At 37.5% G+C, this 23131-nt stretch overlaps 1 protein-coding gene across 2 annotated transcripts in view; it reads right to left on the bottom strand.

Moving 5' to 3' along the window:
* Positions 1-22496, bottom strand: part of VPS45 (vacuolar protein sorting 45 homolog) — a 66695-nt gene extending 44199 nt beyond the window's left edge. The window contains exons 1-10 of one of the 2 annotated variants that reach the window (XM_021688061.1): positions 22314-22496; positions 21545-21679; positions 18586-18646; positions 13616-13695; positions 12272-12340; positions 12013-12150; positions 11458-11568; positions 7851-7985; positions 7302-7415; positions 6494-6661 (exon numbers count right to left, since the gene is read on the bottom strand). In XM_021688061.1, the coding sequence (XP_021543736.1) occupies positions 6494-6661; positions 7302-7415; positions 7851-7985; positions 11458-11568; positions 12013-12150; positions 12272-12340; positions 13616-13695; positions 18586-18646; positions 21545-21679; positions 22314-22406 (1104 nt within the window). In that variant the 5' untranslated portion in view covers positions 22407-22496. The remainder of the gene's footprint in view (positions 1-6493; positions 6662-7301; positions 7416-7850; positions 7986-11457; positions 11569-12012; positions 12151-12271; positions 12341-13615; positions 13696-18585; positions 18647-21544; positions 21680-22313) is intronic. The other variant, XM_044914141.1, reaches the window with a different exon arrangement.
* Between the last annotated feature and the right edge of the window lie 635 nt (positions 22497-23131).

Below are 23131 nucleotides of genomic sequence, written 5' to 3'. Positions count from 1 at the left end.
GAAGAAAAGTACATCTGGTTGCTGAGGAATCAAGAAAGACTTCATGCAAAAGGCCCTAAAGAATCAGTAAGTGTTAGAATTAGTCTGGGAGACTAAAAGAGGAGATGCTCTTAACAGGAATATGGAAATCAGAGAAAGAAATGGGTTGAGTTGAAAGACTGGCAAGAGCCTTGGAGGGCACTAGAGTCTGAGGACATACATCCAAATGGAACTTTACAACTTATGAGATGCTTTCACATACCTTATCTTTTTAATACTTCACAACAACCAGGCTTAATGTTTAAGAACTCTTCTGTTCACACCAAAGAGGACTATGATGACATGGGGAACCACCCAGGTGGCTCTCAAGTAGGAAGTTCTCTGGGTAGGATTTCTATTGTTGCTTTTCTGGGTGAATATTTCACTAGCATCATCTTTAAGGAATCAAAAGGGAAGATATTTCTCTTCTTTAGATTTAAACCCTGCAGTCATAAGAATTTCCTTACTTTTTTTTCTTTTGTAGTACCCTTTCCAGAGCAATCACAGAATACAGACTATTTAGAATACCTGTTCAAATTTGCCACTAGTTTCTACCATAATAAGAATACCCTATTTCCTATGTCTCTCATCAACTTAGCCTAAGTTTAAAACATCCATCTGGGATCTCTGTTGCCACTTTTTTTTATAGGCACAATGTTTCAATTCCTGCCCTTGGGATCACTCTCTTTTTACCTTAAATCTACTCAATTTCTGTATTTTTCAGCAAATCTGAGATTCTCAAGTATAAAACCACAAAACTGGTATAGGGACAAAGACTGCCCCAATCAGCTGGTACCCTTCCTACTTGCTCCCTTTCTAACTACTTTCGCTTGCATCTTGACTCTTGGCTCTTTCCCATTAAAGAATTCCACTTCTCTTCCTTGAGTTCTGGTGCTGGTATTTAGAGTCCCTGGCTTGACTCTTAGCTCTCCCTTGAGGATGTGGCTCAGATCTGATCCAAGATTACTTTGAGTAGATTACTTTGCTACTTTTGATCCCTTAGGACCCAACCCATGACTCAGGTCAGCGTTCCAGCTAGGCTTATCTATTTCCTCATGAGAGGAAACATGTAGGTACAAGCTGAGTTCTTTCTTCTCTTTCAGCTATGTAAGTCCTTGAAGAGGAAGGGCATTTTTGTCTGCCTGGATCCCACATTATCCTCTGACTTATTATTTTTTTTCAAAAAGATTTTATTTATTTGACAGAGAGAGACACAGCGAGAGAGGGACTACAAGCAGGGTGAGTGGGAGAGGGAGAAGCAGGCCTCCTGCCAAGCAGGGAGCCTGATGCGGGGCTCGATCCCAGGACCCTGGGATCATGACCTGAGCCGAAGGCAGACGCTTAACGACTAAGCCACCCAGGCGCCCTATCTTCTGACTTAATTTTGAACATTTCACTCATGGCTACTTGACTCATCAACTTGACCAACAGTGGTATATGTTATATTGAGATTCCAGGGTACTAACCAGAGAAGAGAAAACAATCCGAGAGACTTCTAATTACACAGCAGGTATCTGCTACACGGTGGTATTTATATGTTGGAAATATGAGTGAATTACATAATGAACTTCTGGTTTCTCTTATGAAATTTTATGAAATTTTCCATAACCCTTGACACTTTCAAGAGAGAAAAGTATATTTCACATAACAATGGCTGAGTAAAGAGCAAAAGAAAACTATTGTCCTCTTAAGAAGATAGGATTCAAACACAGAATTCACTGAATTCTAACATTCATATATGCCTAATCAAGGAATAAGAAAAGCAAAAACACTCTCTCTGAAGGTTAAGTTTCAAAAAGGAGCTAATGTTCACTCAAAAAACATCAATTAAAAAACAATTCTTTTCTGATATTTAAAGATCCTTCCATTGTTTTGGGCAACTTTTCTGTTTTCTTCTACCAAAATTATGATGAAGCAGCACAAGAACAAACTTTTATAATGACTTAGTTATACCACTGTATAAATTACAGATGAAGTCAGCAACTAAAAATAGTCTTTATTTTTTGTTTTAATTTAACCTAAAGAACAGGAACTCTACCTTGTTATCTGCTATCACATTAATGTAGTAAAATCATCAATGACTAGCATTAATAATCCAGCAGATTAGAATAGCAAGATGAAATTCGCAGAAGCCTTTAACATGCTGATATGATAAAAAAAAATGAGTCTTAACAGTTTGAGAGAACAGTGTTATGGGACTATAAAGAGCTTATCTAGAAAAAATTATAGAAAGTAGGCAGGACCCAATTCTACTGACTGGTAAATACATCTGAGTTAGTATTCTTTTCCTTAATGACTAGTCAACATAAAATTTAGCTTTGCTGTAGGTCTTCTGCTGGTCAACACTGTCTGAAACACTGGCTAAATGTTGGTTTAGAGAGAAAATGATCATTTTTATTCTTAATTGGTGAAAGTAAAATTGTCACCTCAATGTGTCCCAAACAATTTTCTTATGATTTTAATGAGAAGCAGAAAACCCTTCTGAAATCTGGGAGAGAGAGAGATCCGAGGTGATGAGTAGATTGGAAAACAATATCCTAGATGTCATAGAGAAAACAGAATGTATCATCAAATAATAATATGGATAATGTGACAGTTATTACTTATTGAATGTTTTAAGTACCAGGTACCATATTGAGTGCTTTACATGTACTAGCTCACTACACCCTCACAAAAATCTTTAAGTACTGTAATTTTTCCCCATTTTACAGACAAAAAGACTAAGAGTGGTTATAATTTTCAAACCCAAGCCATCAAAGTCCCAAGCTCTTAGCCAGTACTCCATACTGCTTCAAACAGAACTCTTCCTCTTAATTTTTCTAAGAAGTATTTACTGAGTCTTTATATCTTTAATAGGATGATTTGAGGCCTTTTACCCAAGGTCAGGAAAGAAGGATATAAAAACAGACTAGTTCTTCCTTCTAAATGAAAAGCTATGACATGACACACGATGGGGGAAAACTGCTTACTTTCTGAAGATATTTCTCTTCATGGCATGAAAAAAATATCTTCCTCACTAATCAAATGAGTCTTTTCCAAGGCTATAGATATGTTTTAATGATAGTACATTGCAGTTCGGTTCTAGTGAAAATTCTTCTAAATCAAATTTTTGTTAGCCTGTAGGATAACTGGTTAGAAGTGGCAGTCATTTATATAAGTTAATTTTTAGCAATATGTGTATTTTTTTCCTTCATCATGATATAGTTACTATTCAATAAAGCAAACGCCATCTCTACTCAAAAACCTCAATTCATTATTTCATGACGTATTATCTAAGGTCAAGCCAAGGAATGCTATAACCCATCTAGGGGTCAGGCCCCTGGCATGTACTCATTATCAAACAAAAGCTCCCTTTATAGACTATTTAAATCATGTTGCCAAAGAAATCCTTTATGGTGGGGGAGTCCAAATCAACGGCTCACTGTAAAACCCTAATAACATGGGCAAGAAAACCTTCAGAGGATAACTTTTTAAAATATAAAGTGGATCACAAATGGAATTCATATTTTAAAGTATCCATTTTTTTCTTTTAAAGTGAACAAGAAATAAGGTTTCAGGCAAGGAATTATAGTAAACTTGTCTAACTGCTTTCTGTATGGTAGGGAAATACAAATAAAGATACTAAAACTGGCTAGTGGTTAAGTCTGGTTCTATTGTTTCAAAGGGAAAAATAAAAGATAAACAAGGAAATTTACATTTAATTACAGGACAAAATTTTGTTTTTATTTAATAAGAAAAGAAAATTTATTTTCTTGGAAAAAATAAAAAGTTTTAATAGGAATACTTTTATTAGGCCCACAAAACTGCAAACTGTTATTAAGTACTGCTTCAAGTAAGTTGGTCAAATTAAACAGATTGCTATACATCTTTATAAAGGAATACTACTTAGTGATTAAAAAAAATGAGTGTTTAGGTTCTGATCTGGAACAGTCTCTAAGATACACGGTTAAGTGAAAAAGAAAAATGCAGAACTATGTGTACAGTATGTTATCATTTGAATTTAAAAAAGAGAGAAGGAGATACACACACTCACACAGACTTGCGCATATACAGAATAACTGTAAGGATGCATGTGAGACTAGTAACAGACTGAGTTTTTACTACATACCTCTTTTACCAAGAACTGGTATCATCTATTTAAGAATTAGAATTCAATACAATTAAAAAAATAATAAAATCAGCCTAAAAGTTCTTTGAAAGGTTTTAGAGCACAGGGATAAAATTCAGTGTTGATAGAAGGACTTTTCATAAATATAAAGCAAATAGAATCTTCATGATTTTCAAACTGATGATGTTTTCAGAGGAAATCTTAATAAACAGTAAAACGTAACAAATTGTAAATCCCAGTAAAGACCTCGCTATAACTAGAGCAACCACAGGTGGGTGGATTTCTTTGCTTTAGTTGTACCATATATTTAAAGCATTATGTTTAGAGGAAGGGAACAACATTTACAAAGCACCTATCATATGTGAAGCATTTTATATATCTCACTGAATCCTGGTAAAAATCTAGAAGTTTGAAATCTTTATCCCTGAGGTTTGGGCAAAATAAGTAGTATTTTCTCAAAAAAACTTTGGTATATAGAGACAGGATAAAAGCCAGGACAGTCTGGCTCCAAAGCCTGTGTTGTTTCCATTATACCATGCTGGCTTTATTTTATAAAGTCAAGTCGACTTACAGCAGGGAAAGAAAGAGACTAAGTTGTAGAATATAGGGTCCTACTAATAAGGAAATGCACTTCTTATGGTGAGTGCCTTAGAAATGGCTACCTCCCAAAGGACCCTCATTCCCAAGTGACTTATTGCCAGTGATACCACACTGTCATTTCTCAGGAACCTTGGAATTATCGAATTTGTTCTGTCTTGTTATCCTTATATCCAACCTGTTGCTAAATTGTTTTCTCCCTTTGAACTGTCTCTCAGATTTGCCCTTACTGTACATTTTTAGTACTATCACTGTGAGTCTACTAGCCCAACGTCAGGTTTTTCACCTCCAAAATATCCTTACTAGATTAAATTTCCTTAAATACTGCTTTCATCGTATCAACTTTCTACATATGGCCCTACAATGGATCTCTCTGTTTATCTCAGCAAGTGCAAATTCCTCTTACAAGCTTCTTCATAAACTGGTTCCTGTTTACCAATTCAATTTTATCTCCTATTTCTCTTCCACACCCACTCTCCAACAGGTCACACTGTTTATTATTTTCTGCATACTTCTGCCTCTTTGCTTTTGCTGTTATCCCTGACTGAAATCCTCCCCCCAGATTCTATTCATTCTTGATAGCCCATCTTAATATCACCTTCTCTAAGGAACTGTCCCTAATAACCTCAAATCTAATTATAGTCAGCATCACAATTTTAACTTAATTAAATATTACCTTGAAACACCGCCTAAGTGCTCCTTGTGCTTTAGTGTTGTCCCTTCAACAATACTGTAAATTTCTTGAGGCCAGAGTCTGATTATGTCCCTTTTCTTCTAAAATACTCTGGAAGCTCTCAACATTTTAAGATTAAAGCCCAATCTCCTTTCAATGCCCATAATCAGGTTCCAGGTTGTCTTTCTGGCTTATCTAAGACTATTCCTCATCTTGTACCCTGCACTAGCTACACTGCATTATTCTCTGTTCCCTTAATTTTTCTCCCTCCACATCTCCATGCCTGCATTCTCTCTGCCAAGAATCTCCCCTCTTCTCTCTGGTTGGTGCACTTCTACTGTTTGGTGCCCTCCTCCTTATTTGTCCAGACCCAAATCTAATGTCATCTTCTTCTTTAAGAAGCTTCATCCTTAGGGGAAACAGTTGTCCTTCCTCTGTATTTCCATATCCCTTTGTAAATACCTCTAGTAAATAGCACTTATAGCATGGTAATTCTTGGTTTAAATTTCTTTCTTCCCTACTATATAGTGTGAGCTCTTTGAGGAAAAGGATGGTATCTCTTTCTTCTTTGTACCTCTGGATCCTTACAGCACAATGTACATGTAGCAGGCATTTACATGTTCATGGAACGAAGAGCAGGTGTTCAATAATAAAAAACTTAGATAATGCATTTTAATACATACTGTATCTTTAAAATCTTCCTTACAACACTGTGAGATAAATATCATTACACCTATTTTACAGATGAGGAAACGGGCTCAGAAATTAAGCCAACAGCTCCAGGTCACAAAGCCAGTAGGTGGCAAGTGGCTAAAATGCAGATCTTCTGATTTTAGTCTAGTATTCTTCCTGTAGACTACGATGCCCTCCTAAATACTCAGTTAATTGTCTGAACCCTTTGCTATTGCACATTATTCTTCTCCTGTGGTTCTTGAATCTATCTTAAATAAAATTAATCTGTGTTCTTGTCTCAACTCCTTGTTAGATTATAAATTCCATGTTGGTGAAGAAGGATTACTTGCCTTTGTATCTCTTGCTCTGCCTGGCACAGTGCCTTACACATAGTAGGTGCTCATCAAATTGGACTGAATAGATACCTGGAGAGCACTAGAATGGTCATTTTGACAGGCCAGTTCTTGCTCAACTTCTGAAACCTCCAGCAGATTCCGCTCACTGACCAACCGAGACAGCTCTCCAACCACTGTCACATGCTTTGATACAGTCCCAGACATCTTCTTAAACTGTGGGTAATTCTCAACAAAGGCCTGCCATGGGAAAAACAGCAATTGGGGGTTCTGTTATTTCTTGAACGAGGACAGACATGCATGAAGGGAAAAAATAAGCAGGAATTGTTCTGCCCAGACTAAGGCATCTACAACTTTCAATCCCATGGCATTTTGTTTCTGCTTAAAAAGAGAAGAACTGGTACATGTCAGTAGACTGACTTTTTATTTTATTTTATTTTATTTATTTATTTATTTATTTTTTTTTTAAAGATTTTATTTATTTGCACGAGAGAGAATGAGAGACAGAGAGCATGAGAGGGAGGAGGGTCAGAGGGAGAAGCAGGCTCCCCGCCGAGCTGGGAGCCCGATGTGGGACTCGATCCCGGGACTCCAGGATCATGACCTGAGCCGAAGGCAGTCGCTTAACCAACTGAGCCACCCAGGCGCCCAGTAGACTGACTTTTTAAATAGTCCAAATGTGACTGAAGAATGGAAAGAAGCACATGGCTTGTTATGAAGTTTTCACTATATTGTTTCCTAAAGAGAAACAGTACAGAAAATTATCTCAAACCAAACAAAATCAAGGCAGAAATCAGACTGAGAATATTCCAGAAATGTTGCTTACATGAATAGTTCCAAAGTCTTGCATGTTAGTCATCCATGAACATGTTCAATTTACCTTCATGTCTGCTATTGATTCTAGTTTTTGCTGTTCTTTTGGTTTCTTCTTCTGAAAGTCTTCCATGAGATTCTTTATATTGCTACCAATCTCAGCAAAGTTCAGGTACATATTCTGTGAAAAAGGAAATTGGAAACACAGTTCTATCGAAGAGTCTGACTTTCAGACCATTTAAAAGAAGAAGTGAAAAAGAATCCTGAAGGCAGAATTGAAGGGCAAGAAAATTCCATTATAATGACCAAATCTGGACATTGGCCAGGACACTGGTGATGAATACCATTACTATTCTCACAAAGGGCTACAGAAGTAAATAAATTGGGTTCTAATTTTAAAAGTACAAAGCTAAATATGTGAATTCTATGAAGAAAAAAAAAAACTGTTAAAGGGTCAGAATCCAAATCTTCCGCCTTCTTTTGAGATGCAGTTTATCTACAGGATGCTCTATCATCCTTCCACATGAAATCCCATAACTATTCTCATTCGAACAAGTCAATACTGGCCTTCTTACATAACAACTAAAAACAATTAAAAAAAATTTTAACCACCTACGTTAGCATAGAATTCATCGTTTTCAGCAGATAGGACCACCTCTCTTAAGTCTTTACTGATCCCCGGCACTCTGGAAAGATCAATCCGATTGTTGTTTATGCCCAGTAGTTCATGGACCATGGCCTGATACGTCCACTAAATGAAGAATTATGACAAAAAAAATTGGTAACTGACAAACATGGAAATAGTAAATGTTGAGGAAAACAAAAACTGGTAACATTCTTAGCAACTAGTCTTCTTTACATAGAGGTTCTTTATTTAGTTCAAGTTTTATTAATATTTTGTGTTCTACTCAGCATTAAGACTCATTGTAATTGGTTAAACTAAAGGTCAAAATACTTTTAGATTTTACACGTTTGGAAGAAGGGCAGCAAGATTAATATTCCTGATAGAAAGAAAACAAATTAGGTCTATCATTAGCTCCAGTTTTTGCCTGTGAATTAAGAGTATATTTTTGGCTTCGCAGATAGGGCTACATGGGTACTGCAGTTACAAGCTGTACCATTTCCTGTACGTTTCTGTGGTTTTCTGCAGCATGAGAAGTGTGTTTTTACAGATCTGAGTGGTGCTATATTTATCCTGGGAACACTAATATTATCAGAAACAAACCTTGTGAATTGATCAAAACACACATATTCAGAAGCTTTGCCTCTGAATCCATTTTATTTCATATTTTTACTTAATATGAATTGTGAAGAAGGATTGGTTTCCATTCTTCAAAATGTGAACTTATTTGGTGAAAATGGAATGGAGAAACCCCAAATTTTGCCTTCTCACCATTTATGGAGAATGGGTTTCTTCTAGTCATAGGTCCATTATACAAAACTAAGTATTTTCCAGCATATTACTTTCTAAATCTAGAATCTAAATGCTAGAAATATTTATATACTTTTACTTCATCTTAAACAATCTAGATTTATTAAGAAAGAACTTAAGGTTATAAAAGAAGGTGCTTCATTTCCTAAAATACTTGCCAAATGAATCCTTAAAAAAGCAAGTTTCAGGGGCACCTGGGTGGCTCATTTGGTTAAGTGTCTGACTCTTGGTTTTGGCTCAGTTCATGATCTCATGGGTTGTGAGATAAAGCCCAGAGTCAGGCTGTGCTCAGCAAGGTGTCCGCTTGAGATTCTCTGTCTTGACCCCCCCCCCCCTTTCTCAAATAAATAAATAAAATCTTAAAAAAAAAAAGCAAGGTTTGTGGGGGCACGTAAAATAAGTATAACAAAATATTTATGCTTCCATAGACAGCATCCTGTGCATGCTTCTACCATTAGTACTGATCAGTTTACTTCTCACCCCATTGGATCATGAACTCTTTGAGAGCAGAGATTGCATCTTTTAGCCTTTTACCTCTAATACTTCTTTTTTTTTTTTTAAGTAGGCTGCACACCCAATGTGTAGCCCAACATGGGGCTTGAACTCATGACCCTGAGATCAAGACCTGAGCTGAGATCACGAGTCAGACACTGAACCGACTGAGCCACCCACCAATACTTAACACAATACCTGGCAGGCACATAATAGGTCTTTAATGAAATTAGTTGAATGAATGGTTGTTTTTCTCTGGGTAACAGAATTAGAGGCAATCATTTTTCTTTCTACTTTTTTATATTATCAAAACTTCTTTAGTGAACAGATATTACTTTGTATTTTAGGAATATAAGGCTATCCTATTATAGAGAAGCTGCACTCCACAGATTTCTCCCAGCATTAACATGATTATAAGCTGGGAAGAAACTGAAATATAAACTATGTCTTTCCCTATGAATTCAAAGTCACTATTAATAAAGCCTCTACTTTGTGTAAAGTACTGTTCTGTTTGTTTTTTTTTTTTAAAGACTTTATTTATTTGACAGAGAGAGACACAGCGGGAGACGGAACACAAGCAGGGGGAGTGGGAGAGGGAGAAGCAGGCTTCCCACGGAGCAGGAAGCCCGATGTGGGGGCTCGATCCCAGGACCCTGGGATCATGACCTGAGCCAAAGGCAGACACTTAACGACTGAGCCATCCAGGTGCCCCTGTAAGGTACTGTTCTTATACTTGCAGAAGAACACAGGTAAGAGAGTCTACCTTGAAGGACTGTGTGAAAACAATCAAAGGTACAACATGGCAAATGAAGCACAAGACATAAGAGAGATACAAAGTTCTGCAGTAATTTAACGGAAAAAAGAACATGTCTGACTAGAAGAATGAAAGACTTCAAGATATTTAGAGTGGTTTTAAAGGAGAATGTTGATAGGTGAAGATAGGGAGAGAAGGTATTCGAAACATTCCAGCGTTTAGACAAAGGTCACAAGAGGAATAAAATGATGGCCGGAAACCACACGGCATATATGCACAGTAGTGAGCTGTAGGTTAAGGTTGGGCCCATATTGTGAAGGCTCTTGGATGCCAAGTTCAGGAGTCTGTATCTAAGCCAGTAGGCAAATGGGAACCAATGAAGATTTTTTTTTTTTTTTTAAGATTTTATTTATTTGACTGAGAGAGACACAGCAAGAGAGGGAACACAAGCAGGGGGAGTGGGCGAGGGAGAAGCAGGCCTCCTGCCAAGCAGGGAGCCCGATGTGGGGCTCGATCCCAGGACCCCGGGATTATGACCTGAGCCAAAGGCAGAAGCCCAACAACTGAGCCACCCAGGTGCCCCCCAGTAAAGATTTTTAAGTCAGGAGTAGTAAGATCAGAACTGTGCTTTAGGAAAAGTGATTTAACAACATTGTTTCTATGAGATACATTAGAGTAGAAAGAAATTAAAAGAGGGGAATCAAGGCCTTTCTGTTTCAGGCATCTTGGAGCCTGTGAAGGCCTGCTGGGAACAGGACTCCTAAAATGATAAATATGCCTGGAAGGCTGTGGTTCAAGGTCATTTTTTGCTGGCAATAAGCAGGATCTCCAGAACCAGAGGGAGCACACAGCTCTTCTTAAAATTGAAGGTGTTCATGTTCAAGATAAAACTAAGTTCTATCTAGGCAAGAGATGTGCTCATGTGTTCAAAGCAAGGAATAACACAGTGACTCCTGGTGGCAAACTGAACAAAACCAGAGTAATCTGGAGAAGGTAACTCATACTCATGGAAACAGTGGCATGACTCATGTCAAATTCTGAAGAAACCTTCCTGCTAAGGCCTCTGAACACAGAACCCATGTGATGCTGTACCCTCAAGGATTTAAACTTATTGAAAAGCAAATAAATAAAAGTATAGATTTGATCTCTTATAAAAAAATGAAATAAAAAATAAAAGTGAGGAAATCGGTAGATGACTATTTCAGTATTCCTTTAAGAGATTAGGGTCTACACAAAGGTAATGGCAGTAAGAATGGAAAATTGCAAATAGATACTGGAAAAGGAGAAGCTAAATCTAGAAGTTGCCTTGATCAGGTGAAGGTGGTGGCAGAAGGGAACAGGAAAGATGAGGCAGAAGAAAGAGCCAAAGGAAGACCATGGTTGGAAGAATAGAAATACCAAAACACCAGGAAATACAAGGCAAAAAAAAAAAAAGCTGAAAATAAGGAGGCAAATACATGGACGACACTGTTCATTTCCACATCTGCATTTTGATGAATACCACTTGAAATCATGCTTCTATTATGCTAATAAAGGGTTCTGCACCTGGTTTAGCAACGGGGTGATGGCATCATCGCAACGATCTAAAATAAGCAGCAATGGAGGCACCTCAGTCCGCCGGAATTCAAACAGTTCATATTCTTTAGTTATTACCTGCTGTGGATGTGAGAGAAAGATGGTTTGGTCAACCAATTAGTTGCAGACAGAGATGACATAAACAGAAAATTAATACATAAAAAACACATTTAACAACAGTTCTTTGCACCTTCACAGGCCTTCCGAAAAGGATTAAAGGCTTGACAAAGTTTGGTAGCATCCTGTTTAAGAGGTTAGGATTTAAAACTCTATTTTACAAATGGCTTAATTGGATCAAAATAAGTATTTAACTTATTTAGCTTGCAAATGTTTCTGGAGTTAAGCCTAAAAATTTTAGCCCTAATTTGTTGCTTTTGATTTTTTATTACAAAGACCTCCCTCTTTGCCAGTAAAACTAACACGTCACCTCCTTGGTTATAGAAAAAATATTGCTATAGTTTCTGAAATATGATAAGGAAATGGATGGTCTTCATGCTTTGGAACTGGGGATAGGGAAAGCCATACCTTAACACATTCTGCAAGTCTTTTTGCTGCTTCTGATGAAAGCTGGTAGCGAATCATGGGACATTTCTTCAGAGATAAAAGGAGAGCTGTCAGTCCTTGAGTTGTTCTGGATAGCTGGGCTGGATCCCAATTTCGACCCTTTTTGTTAAAAATGTATATTCAGAGAAAATATGTGAATTTTTTCTTACAAGTCCAATTACTTGCTGAATTAACTCCCACCTGATAAATAAACTTATTTTTTTATCCTTTCCTTCCATACCTGGCAGCAACCCAAAATATTGAGGGAAAACAAATGTGGATTCACAGCAATATAATCACCATAAAATTCCTGCAATCAAAGCATCAAGATAAGTCAGTCATTTCATAAATTCCAACTGTATCATATAGTAATATTTTCATATGTGATATAATACTATGTGATATAATCAAATTTGAGGAAATGCAGATGTAAAAGAGATACAAAAATTGATCAATTGAGTAGCAATAGTCAATGTGGAAGAATAAATTATAAAATGGCAGCAATTATAATAATCGTTTAAAAAACAAAAAGTTGTAGAAGTATGTATATTACATTTCTGGAGACTTCTGTGTACACTTATCAATTAGTAAAAATAAGACACTGCTATAGGATATACAATGTTACACACAGATGAAAAAGAACTTTGCTGTCCAGTGTATTCTTTTTTTTTTGGTCCAGTATATTCTCATGAGGGAGAATATGTCTTAAAATAGGTCATTCTTGGGCGCCTGGGTGGCTCAGTTGGTTAAGCGACAGCCTTCAGCTCAGGTCATGATCCTGGAGTCCCCGGACCGAGTCCCACATCGGGCTCCCTGCTCAACAGGGGGTCTGCTTCTCCTTCTGACCCTCTTCCTTCTCGTGCTCTCTGTCTCTCATTCTCTCTCTCTCAAATAAAAATAAATAAAGTCTTCAAAATAGGTCATTCTTTTTTTTTTTATTATTATTCATTTATCACCTAGCACATCCTTCTGAAAATCCAAAACTTGTTAATTTGCTGCCCTATTCTTCACTTAGGTGATAAATGTATTCAGACATTTGTGATAAATGTATTCAAGAACACTAAAGTTTTTAAGAAGTAAAAGGTAACATGACATGTTCTGATGTGATGTATTATATAGCATGCAGAATATTCAGGAGTTATCAAAGACAAAAGTCTACTTTTTACCTCCCAGAGCAAGATAATCACAAACAGAACTTTAACAAACCTCTTTCACATCCTTTACTTCCTATTCTTTTCCAATCACACATAGCCCTGTAGATGAACATTCTTATAATGTGGTTCATAAAACTAGCATAGAATATATCTGACTCTATTCCCAACCCTGTGAAACCCTCCCTACCCATTCAGTAGGATCCAGTACCAGTCCAATCTCCTTATTCCCACTGACTCCTTTAAATTCTGTTCCCACCCAATTTGATACCTCTTACAAACTTTCTAAGTATGAGTATAAATAGTTTGGTGGAATGCACATTTACAATGTCTGATCAATAGCCTCCCTTTTGAGACAGTACCTTTCTTATTGTTAGACTCAAATCTTTAAAACGGGCCAATATAGGAGATGTGTTGAGGACCAATATGTTTACCTGAACCTCAGCCACAACTTCCTGTTCATCAGCTTCAGCTAATGACTTCACATCACTCTTGCTGATCACATTACTGAAATCTGAAACAGACAAATGAGTTGTGGCTGACTCAGAGGAGATCACTTTTGCTGCAATTAGACATAAAAGAGCCTAATGACTAAGTGAAGTTTGGTATACACTGTGGTATATGTCAAAGTCAAACACCTTCAAACTGAAATGAGTAGTACAAATATATTTAAATCCATAAATTCATAATAATACTTAAAAAAAAGATCACCATGTAGGCATTGGAGGATGCCAGGGAACCAAGTCATTATGCTGAAAATAGCAAGTAAAGGGAAAGAAGTGAGTTTTTATTCTTTTATATACAAACTGTACCACAGATAACCAAATAGTAGATGAGGGGAAATTTCTCTTTATGGAAATATTCCAGCTAAAAAACAAAGAAGGAATGATCATGATAGAATTAAAACATCATCATTTTTATCAACCACTAATGAATCAATGGATGGACCTAGGCATTGAGCATCAATTGATGGTAATATCACAATAAGAGACAAAGAAAGCACACAACACTGACTATGAAATATTCTTCCCAAGAAGAAATCAAATCTAAATCTAATTAAGCTTCTATATCCAAGTACCAATTTCCTAAAGGATAGAGGAATATTTCATTTATTTGGTTTTTTGTTTGTTTATAAGAATCATTTATTTATTGTAGAGAGAGAGAGAGAGAGAGCGAGCATGCATAAGTGGGAGGGGAACAGGGAGAGGCCGAGAGAATCTCAAGCAGACTCCACACTGAGCGCAGAGCCCGGCGGGGGCCTTGATCCCATGATCCTGACATCATGACCTGAGCCGAAGTCAGATGCTTAATGGCTGAGCCACCCAGGTGCCCCAAGAAAAATCATTTTTTTTTTTAAAGATTTTATTTATTTATTTGAGAGAGAGAGAATGAGAGACAGAGAGCATGAGAGGGAGGAGGGTCAGAGGGAGAAGCAGACTCCCTGCTCAGTGGGGAGCGTGCTTCTCCCTCTCCCTGCTGCTCCCCCTGCTTGTGTGTTCGCTCTCTCTCAAATAAATAAATAAAATCTTAAAAAACCAACAACCAAAAAACCCTAAATGATTGTTTTTAGGACCCATATTTAGGTGGCAAAAATATAAAGAAAAAGCAAGTAAAACCAAGAGTCAGTGCTTAACTGATTGCACCACCAAGGCGCCCCAGGAAATTTTAAACTGCAAAGAATATGTTAAACTACCCTATCGGGATGCAATCAGCAAGATGCAGGCTGTGAGAAATTTTAACAAAATGATATAGTTTCCTCAATAAATAAATTGCACTGCAGAGAGAGAGATCAAGAGAGACAGACAGAGAGAGAGAAAACACCTATAGAAGATTAAAGGAACTTAAACAACATATCAATCAACAGCTTGTGTGGATCTTATTATGATCATAATTCAAATACAAAAACAGTGAGAAAACCACCAAAACAAAACCATAAGAGAATTTGAAATTTGAACACTGAGTATTTGAAAATAGGAATTATTGTTCATTATTTGGATATGTATAATAATGGTATTTTATTTTGTTTTTTATAATAATGGTTATTTTATAAAATGTGTCCTTATCTTTTAGAGATACATACTTAAATATTTAGGGATGAACTCATATGACGCCTTAGATCTCCTTCAAAATAACATTGGTGGGGGAGTAGGTGGCAGTATAGCTAAAACAAGATAGGCCATGGCAAAGCAACTTTTGAAACTGGGTGATGGGTACATTGGAATTTATTATACTATTTGTATATATTTGAAAGCTTCCATAATAGAGGTTTTTTTTTAACAAAGGAAGGAGGAGCCTATTATACAATATATTTAGTAGACATAAAAATACAAAAATAAAATTATAAAAAAATGAGATGAGCAGAAGGCCAGTTTAGTGTTGATATAAATTGTGCTGAAAATTTGTAATGGATAAAATCACTATATACAAACTCATTTAGTTCATTTTAATCAAATAAAATTGTGAAATTGATTGCTTTACCCAAGTTCCAAGAGTCTATTTTTCCTAGGCTTTAGTGCTACTTTAATATATACCATTTTTTTCTTCTACTTCATAGAATCACAGTGCAGATCAAACAACCTTTAGAACCAGAAGAATAGACATTAGATTATTGGTTACTAATCTCAACTGCTGCCTCAAAGAACTCTCTTTAGAGGAAAAAGGAGTCTTTCATCTCATGACCTACTCAATTTTTAAATGAGAGCCTCAGCACAAGAAGTGATTCCATTATATGTCTACTTAAATTCGACAGCACAAGGAATCTCTCATATATTCCTACACACACACACACACACACACACACACACACACACATCACTAAGTAAAAGTTTCTACACTTTCCTAAGTACCTAACTTGTGATCAGACTAAAAATACTGTAATGACTACACACTTATCAGAATGGCTAAAACAAAAAATAAGGGCAACACCAAATGCTCATAAGGATGCAAAGAAATTGGATCACCTGTACAATGCTAGTGGAAAGTAAAATGGTATGGTCACTCTAGAAAACATTTAGCAGTTTCTTAAAACACTAAACATGGAACTACCATATGACCCAGCAATTGCTCTCCTGGACATTATTTACAACAGAGAAATAAAGGCTCAGGCTCACACGAAAACTTATACACAAATGTTTATAACAGCTTTATTTGTAGTGGCCCAAACTGAAAACAACTCAGATATCCTCCAATGGGTAGTTAAACAAATTGTGGTATATCCATAACATGGAATACTACTCAGTAATAAAAAGGAATGAACTACTGATACATGCCACAACCTGGATGAATCTCTAAAGAATGCTGAGTGAAAAAAGCCAATCCCAATGGGTTATATACTGTATAGTTTCATTTATGTAACATTCTTGAAATGACAAAATTATAGAAATAGAGGACAGATTAGTGGTTGCCAGAGGTTAATAAGGGGATTGGGTGGGAGGGAAGTGGATCTGGTATAAAAGGGCAATATGAGAGATCCTTATGAAGATGAAAATGTTTTGTATCCTAACTGTATCAGTGTCAATATCCTGGATGTGGTATTGTACTATTAGTTATGTGAGATGCTACACTGGGGGAAATGGGTTAAAGAATAAATGAGATCTCTGTATTATTTCTTACAACTATATGTGAATCTACAATTGTCTCAAAATAAAAAGTTATATTATGAAAGAAAGCCTGTGACTATAGCCAAAAGGAAAAAAACCCAAACAAACACTAGGGTGGAGGAAAGTAATAAAATTGCCAATTTTTACCTCTTGAGGTTGTTGTAAGGGCTAAATGAAATAATATATGCGAAAGTTCTTTATAAAATACTCTTATCACAAATGTTAATTTTTGGTACCATTATTTAATTGTAGCATATAGTGTAGAAAGTATGTGTATCTTGGAGTATAATCTAAACCCTAAAACTCCAAAGCCTTCAAGTAAGTTTTAAAATTTTGCAAATGCCCTACATACTGAGAGTTAAGGTTTGTCCTTGGTTTTGGAAATGGCACCAAATAAACTAGACTTACTAATCCCATAAAGATCAATAATGACATCTAGAGGAGAATGGATGTAACTTCCAAAGCAGAATGTATTACATCAAGAAAAATCATATAAAATGTATAGTAACCACAAACCTAGTTTATTTCCAGAACTCTGCCCTCCCCCTATCCCCCCAAAAAGTTATGTACATAAGAGATACCTACTGGATATCTTGTACTTTCAAGCATTACATAAAGTAGCAAAAAGAAATGGAATGTTTTCATCTGGTATGTAAGTAAATCTCTGCTTTTCCAACAAACTCAAGCATATCCTCCTCCAAGTAAAGAAATCAGCTTCTATGCCTCAGTTCATAAAAGTATAAAATAGGAATAAGTATACACCTTTTTTGTTTTGTTTTGTTTTGCAGAGGTGGGATGTGAAATTTGGCTACTTGTAATTTTTGACTTATAAAGAATCTTGATAGGCAAAGTAAAACTTAAAAAGTAATTTTTACCTAATCCATCAATTATATAGAAAATCCCACTTAGCTCTCTAAAATAACATTGCTTGGGGGCACCTGGGTGGCTCAGTTGGTTAAGCGGCTGCCTTCAGCTCAGGTCATGATCCCAGGATCCTGGGATCGAGCCCCGCGTCGGGCTCCCTGCTCAGCAGGGAGCCTGCTTCTCCCTCTCCCTCTGCCTGCCTCTCTGCCTACCTGTGCTCTCTCTCTCTGTCAAATAAATAAATAAAATCTTTTAAAAAAATAAAAATAAGGGGATGCCCGGCTAGCTCAGTCGGTAGAGCATGAGACTCTTAAAAAAAATAAAAATAAAAAAATAAAATAACATTGGTTGTAAGACTTTTTTTTTTTTTAAGATTTATTTATTTATTTACTTATTTGACAGAGACACAGCAAGAGAGGGAACACAAGCAGGGGGAGTGGGAGAAGGAGAAGCAGAAGCAGGCTTCCTGCGGAGCAGGGAGCCCGATGCGGGGCTCGATGCGGGGCTCGATTCCAGGACTCTGGGACCATGACCTGAGCTGAAGGCAAACGCTTAATGACTGAGCCACCCAGGCGCCCCTAGCCAGTTTGTTCTACTGGACACTTCATATCACCAATAAGTTAACTGAATCAGTCACTATATGAGTCTGATTTTTTTGTCCTTTCAAAGTATTAAAAGTCTTATGACCAGGGGCACCTGGGTAGCTCAGTCATTAAGCGTCTGCCTTCGGCTGGGGTCATGGTCCCAGGGTCCTGGGATCGAGCCCTGCATCAGGCTCCCTGCTCCGTTGGAAGCCTGCTTCTCCCTCTCCCACTTCCCCTGCTTGTGTTCCCTCTCTCGCTGGTCTCTCTGTCAAATAAATAAATAAAATCTTAAAAAAAAAAAAAAAAACCTAGCTAGGGTACAGTTACATGATGGAATAAGTGAAATAATATACTTACAAATAAAATATATACTGTATTTTGGTCTCCGGAGCTCTTGAATCAGATAATCCACATTCTCCTAGAAAGGAAACAACAAATAAATAATATGTAAGAATTGTTTAAGTGAAAAAATAATAAATACTGTTCATTGATTTAAGTATTTACTGAGAGTCTACTGAGTGCTGAGGTCTAGATTTAAGTGTATGTTGTGGGGATGAGGGTTGAAGGTGAAAAAGAGATACATTAAATATAATGATCAGGAATCATCTATAATATTAATGAGCTGCATTACCTTGGCCAAGTTAAGATTTAAAAATATTAAAAATACAAATGTTGAAGTATAACATAAAACTGAAAATAATTCTGCAAATTTGCCTCAGGCTGCTTATCTATAAATTATTCATCTAATCAATATTCTTAGATAGAATATCAAAATGCATCTAGTTCTTTAAAAACCAACATTCAAGAAAAAATACACTTAATTGTATTCACTTTGGCTTTTAACTTATTGGTACCTAAGACTGTACAATTGTAATGTTTGTAAAGTATTTGCAAACAGCAGACTAAGACCTTTCATATAATTACATTATTTAAAAACAAAATATGGGGGCCCCTGGGTGGCTCATTCAGTTAAGCGTCTGACTTGTGATTCTGGCTCAGGTCACGATCTCATGGGTCATGGGATCAAGCCCAGGGTCAGGCTCCACACTCAGCGGGGAGTCTGCTTGGGGTTCTCTTTCTCCCTCTCCCTTTGCCCCTCCCCCCACTCACATTTTTCTCTCAAATAAAATAAATCAATCTTAAAAAAAATAAAAATGAAATATGAAATTTAGAAGTAAAAAAGTTGATTTTCATACGGTCAAAACATAAGAATTTCAATTACATAAGATCATAATGCAGGTTTTATGTATTTTTGATACTATTAACACATAGTTAAATTTCAATATGAATTTGGTCCCCAGTCTAAACATGATATGAAATACAGTTTTGAACATTTAAAAAAATCATACATTTCCTAAAAGAACTAAAAATAATATAAGCAATACATATTGCTTGTTAAATGGGAAAAAAGTTTTTAAAATTGTCATTTAGATTAAAAAAATACATTAAAATTAACTTTACAACATAATCTTAAAGAAAAATCATTTTTTAAAAAGATCTATTTATTTATTTGACAGCGAGAGAGACAGCAAGAGAGGGAACACAAGCAAAGGGAGTGTGAAAGGGAGAAGCAGGCTTCCTGCTGAGCAGGGAGCCTGATGCGGGGTTCAATCCCAGGACCCTGGGATCATGACCTGAGCTGAAGGCAGATGTTTAATGGCTGAGCCACCCAGGAGCCCCAAGAAAAATCATTTTTAAGAACACATTTTATATATATATACATATATATATATGTATATATATATATATAAAGAGGTTCTCTAATGAAAATTATTAGGAAATGATGGACTAGATGATCTCTAAGATCCCTCTCAGCACCAAACTTTCATGAGCTACAAACGTGAAAAACTGGAAATGACTGTAACACAGTATTAATGTATTCATTAATTCAGGAACTATTTATTGAGGTCCACCATGTAGCAGGCACTGGAGACATAACAGTGTGAAAAAACAGATACCATCTCTACTTTCATGGAGCTTACTGCTGGTAGTTGAGACAGATATTAATCAAACCATATAAAACTTCAACTATGACAAACAAAAGGGAGAAGAAGATGGTGCTGTAAGTGCTTATAAGAGGGGGGTTTGACTTGGACAGCAAAACCAGGGAAGATTTGCGGGAGGAAGTAAAGAAGTTCCAAGCAGAGGGAAGCGCCTGTGCAAAGGTCCTGTGGCATGATGGAACAAAGTGGACTGAAAGATTAATGTGGCTAAGAGCAAAAGGGGGAATGGTTTGAAATAAGGCTGTAGGAATGACAGGAACTAGACCACACAGAACCACAATTAAGGAGTTTTGCCTTTAGCATAAAAACAATGAGAAGTCATTCAAGGATTTCAAGTGGGGGTGACATGATCAGATTTGTATTTTAGAAAAAATATAATATACAAGCATGATAAAAGAGTGCATTGGAGATGAAGATCATGAATATAAAGAGAATATACAAAATAAGGTTGAAATAGTATAGGAGTTTTATAGGAGGACTCAAGCTAGATTTGGAAAATGATGGATGAAAATGGACAGAAGGCTAAAGAACCTTTAATTAGGGGAAGAGAACGAATAGAGAAGAGGAATGAGCATGTAGAGGGATGATAAAAAGGCGCAGTTGGCAATAGTGGAGGAGCAGAGATTGGACATAGGAGGCTGGATACATAAAGGCAGACCAAACCAGCTAAAGGAGGGATTTAAGGACTGGGCTACTAAAGATTGATTTAATCATGGAAGTAAAATTGAGCCATTATATGTTCCTGTGCATAGATATGAATAAAATGATACAGACTCAAGATATTGGTGTAGGTGCATAAGTATATAAGATTAAGCAGCAATGGTGTTCAGAGTGATAGGTATGGATGTTAATCCAGGAATTAAGTGATGTGGGTCTCTGCTAGGATCGTTAGTGGCTTGGGAAGTAGCTGGGAACCTAAAAGGCATCTTGGAGGAAAAACTGTAAGGAGTAAACTGAGATGTGGAAAGCAGGAGAATCAACTCTGATGAACCAGGTTAATTATGATGCCATAAATGATAATACAAATTTATTTTGCTTTCTTTTTTTTTTTTTTTAAGATTTTATTTATTTGACAGAGAGAGACACAGCGAGAGAGGGAACACAAGCAGGAGGAGTGGGAGAGGGAGACGCAGGCTCCCCGCTAAGCAGGGAGCCCGATGCAGGGCTTGATCCCAGGACCCTGAGATCATGACCTGAGCCGAAGGCAGACGCTTAACGACTGAGCCACCCAGGCGCCCCTTATTTTGTTTTCTTAATGCTTTCATATCAGAGTGTTCTGTATTTGCCTGGGCAAATGACAGCTCAGTACGTACCTTCGTAGGACGAAGAAAACAAATTGCTTTCAGGTGTTTCATGATCTCTCGATTTTGAGAATCAATGCGTTCAAAAAGGTACACTTCCTTCTGAAGAATCTCCGATTGTGTGTATACCATACTCACTATGCCAGTCTGTAAAGAAAAAGATTTAACTAATATTATGCTAGTCAAAAATAATATAAACAATCAGCAACAACTAAGACTTAAAATTTTTTTCATTAATACTTAGCTGGATAATGTAAATATTAACATATGTAACATTTACTGAGCATCCAGAACATGTAGGTAATGTACCAGGATGAAAAGCATGTTCTCTCTGAACACAGACAATCCATAAATTTCAAAAAGAAATTTTTTCCATCACCTTAGAGTGTTTTTTTTTTTAAATAAATCTGTGACCAACAAATAATAATCTGTTATCTCAGCTTGAGCACTAACAGCTTTATTTCAAAAACACAACGGTGACTGGAAATAAAAGTCTTCCAAATGTTCTGTCTCACATATTATTTCTTGCCAAAGACATTTAGAAAAGGACTTCTGATTCCAATAAATTGTTCCGGGTAGAAGAAAGCTCTGGTGGTAGTTAGAACCATTTACACTGAAAACCTGCTAGACAAGCTTTATACCACCTCTCAGTTCCACACAGAACTGGCCCTCGCTTCAAAATCTTTAATTAAATACCAAATCTTACAGTGGAGTGGGAGTAGCTATTATAAGGGAGGGAGAGGTCCCTCACAAACAAAATACCGAGCAAAAGCAAACTCACCGTCTCTTTATCCATGAGGAGTACTTTCATACCCGGTCCGCTGTCCTCTATCATTTTGGACACGTACTGTTTCACAGCAAAAACCACGTTCATGGTGGCGAATTGACAGGTTAACCCTACAGCCCTTCCCGCCCCCTTTTCTCTTGCTAAATTAACCCCCGGCCTTTTGGCCGGGTCTCAGCGGCTTCCTCCCCGCCCGGCTTCGGCTTCCGGAAGTCCGGGCAGCTCCTACGGTGCTGGGAGTTGTAGTTCCGCTGCGCGGAGCCGGCGACCGAGCCTCCCGGCTGAATGGAAAAGTCCGGCTGAGACTCCCCTCCCACCCCGCCCCGGGTCGCAACGCTTGAAGTGATTCTCTACCCACGTCCAGCCTGGAGGTGTTTGAGGCCTGGACTCAGACCCCGGCGGGCCGTGGGTCCGGGGTGCCCCGGCTGCCCCCGAAAGCCTCTCCTGCTGGCTAGGGGAGAGACTAGCCGCTCGCGGCGTGGAGGAACTTGGCATCAGGCTGGCTTGGAGGCAAGAACCGCAGAGTGTAGCCGTGGTCACTATTTGCCATTAACACTTTCTTGGGTGGCAAGTGAAGGATTAAGGGAAGAGAGCTGGCGTGATGGCTCCCGGCCGCTCGGGAAGGTATTTGCTAAGAAATGGTCGAGATTCGTCCTCCCCCGTTTCATCGTGTCATTGACAAGGCGAGGACAGTACTCCTGCAAAGTGAGGCCCGAATTGGTTTTCTGAATGCCCTTGAGGGATGTTTTGGGAGCGGCCTCAGATCCGCTCCCCGGGAGGGCTGGGAGCTGAGTCGGCAGCGGGGACTCGCAGGA

The sequence above is a fragment of the Neomonachus schauinslandi genome, chromosome 4, assembly GCF_002201575.2.
Source record: "Neomonachus schauinslandi chromosome 4, ASM220157v2, whole genome shotgun sequence".
In the NCBI taxonomy this organism is placed as follows: domain Eukaryota; kingdom Metazoa; phylum Chordata; class Mammalia; order Carnivora; family Phocidae; genus Neomonachus; species Neomonachus schauinslandi.
Note: the sequence above shows the minus strand (reverse complement) of the source record. Positions and strands in the feature narration are given on the sequence as shown.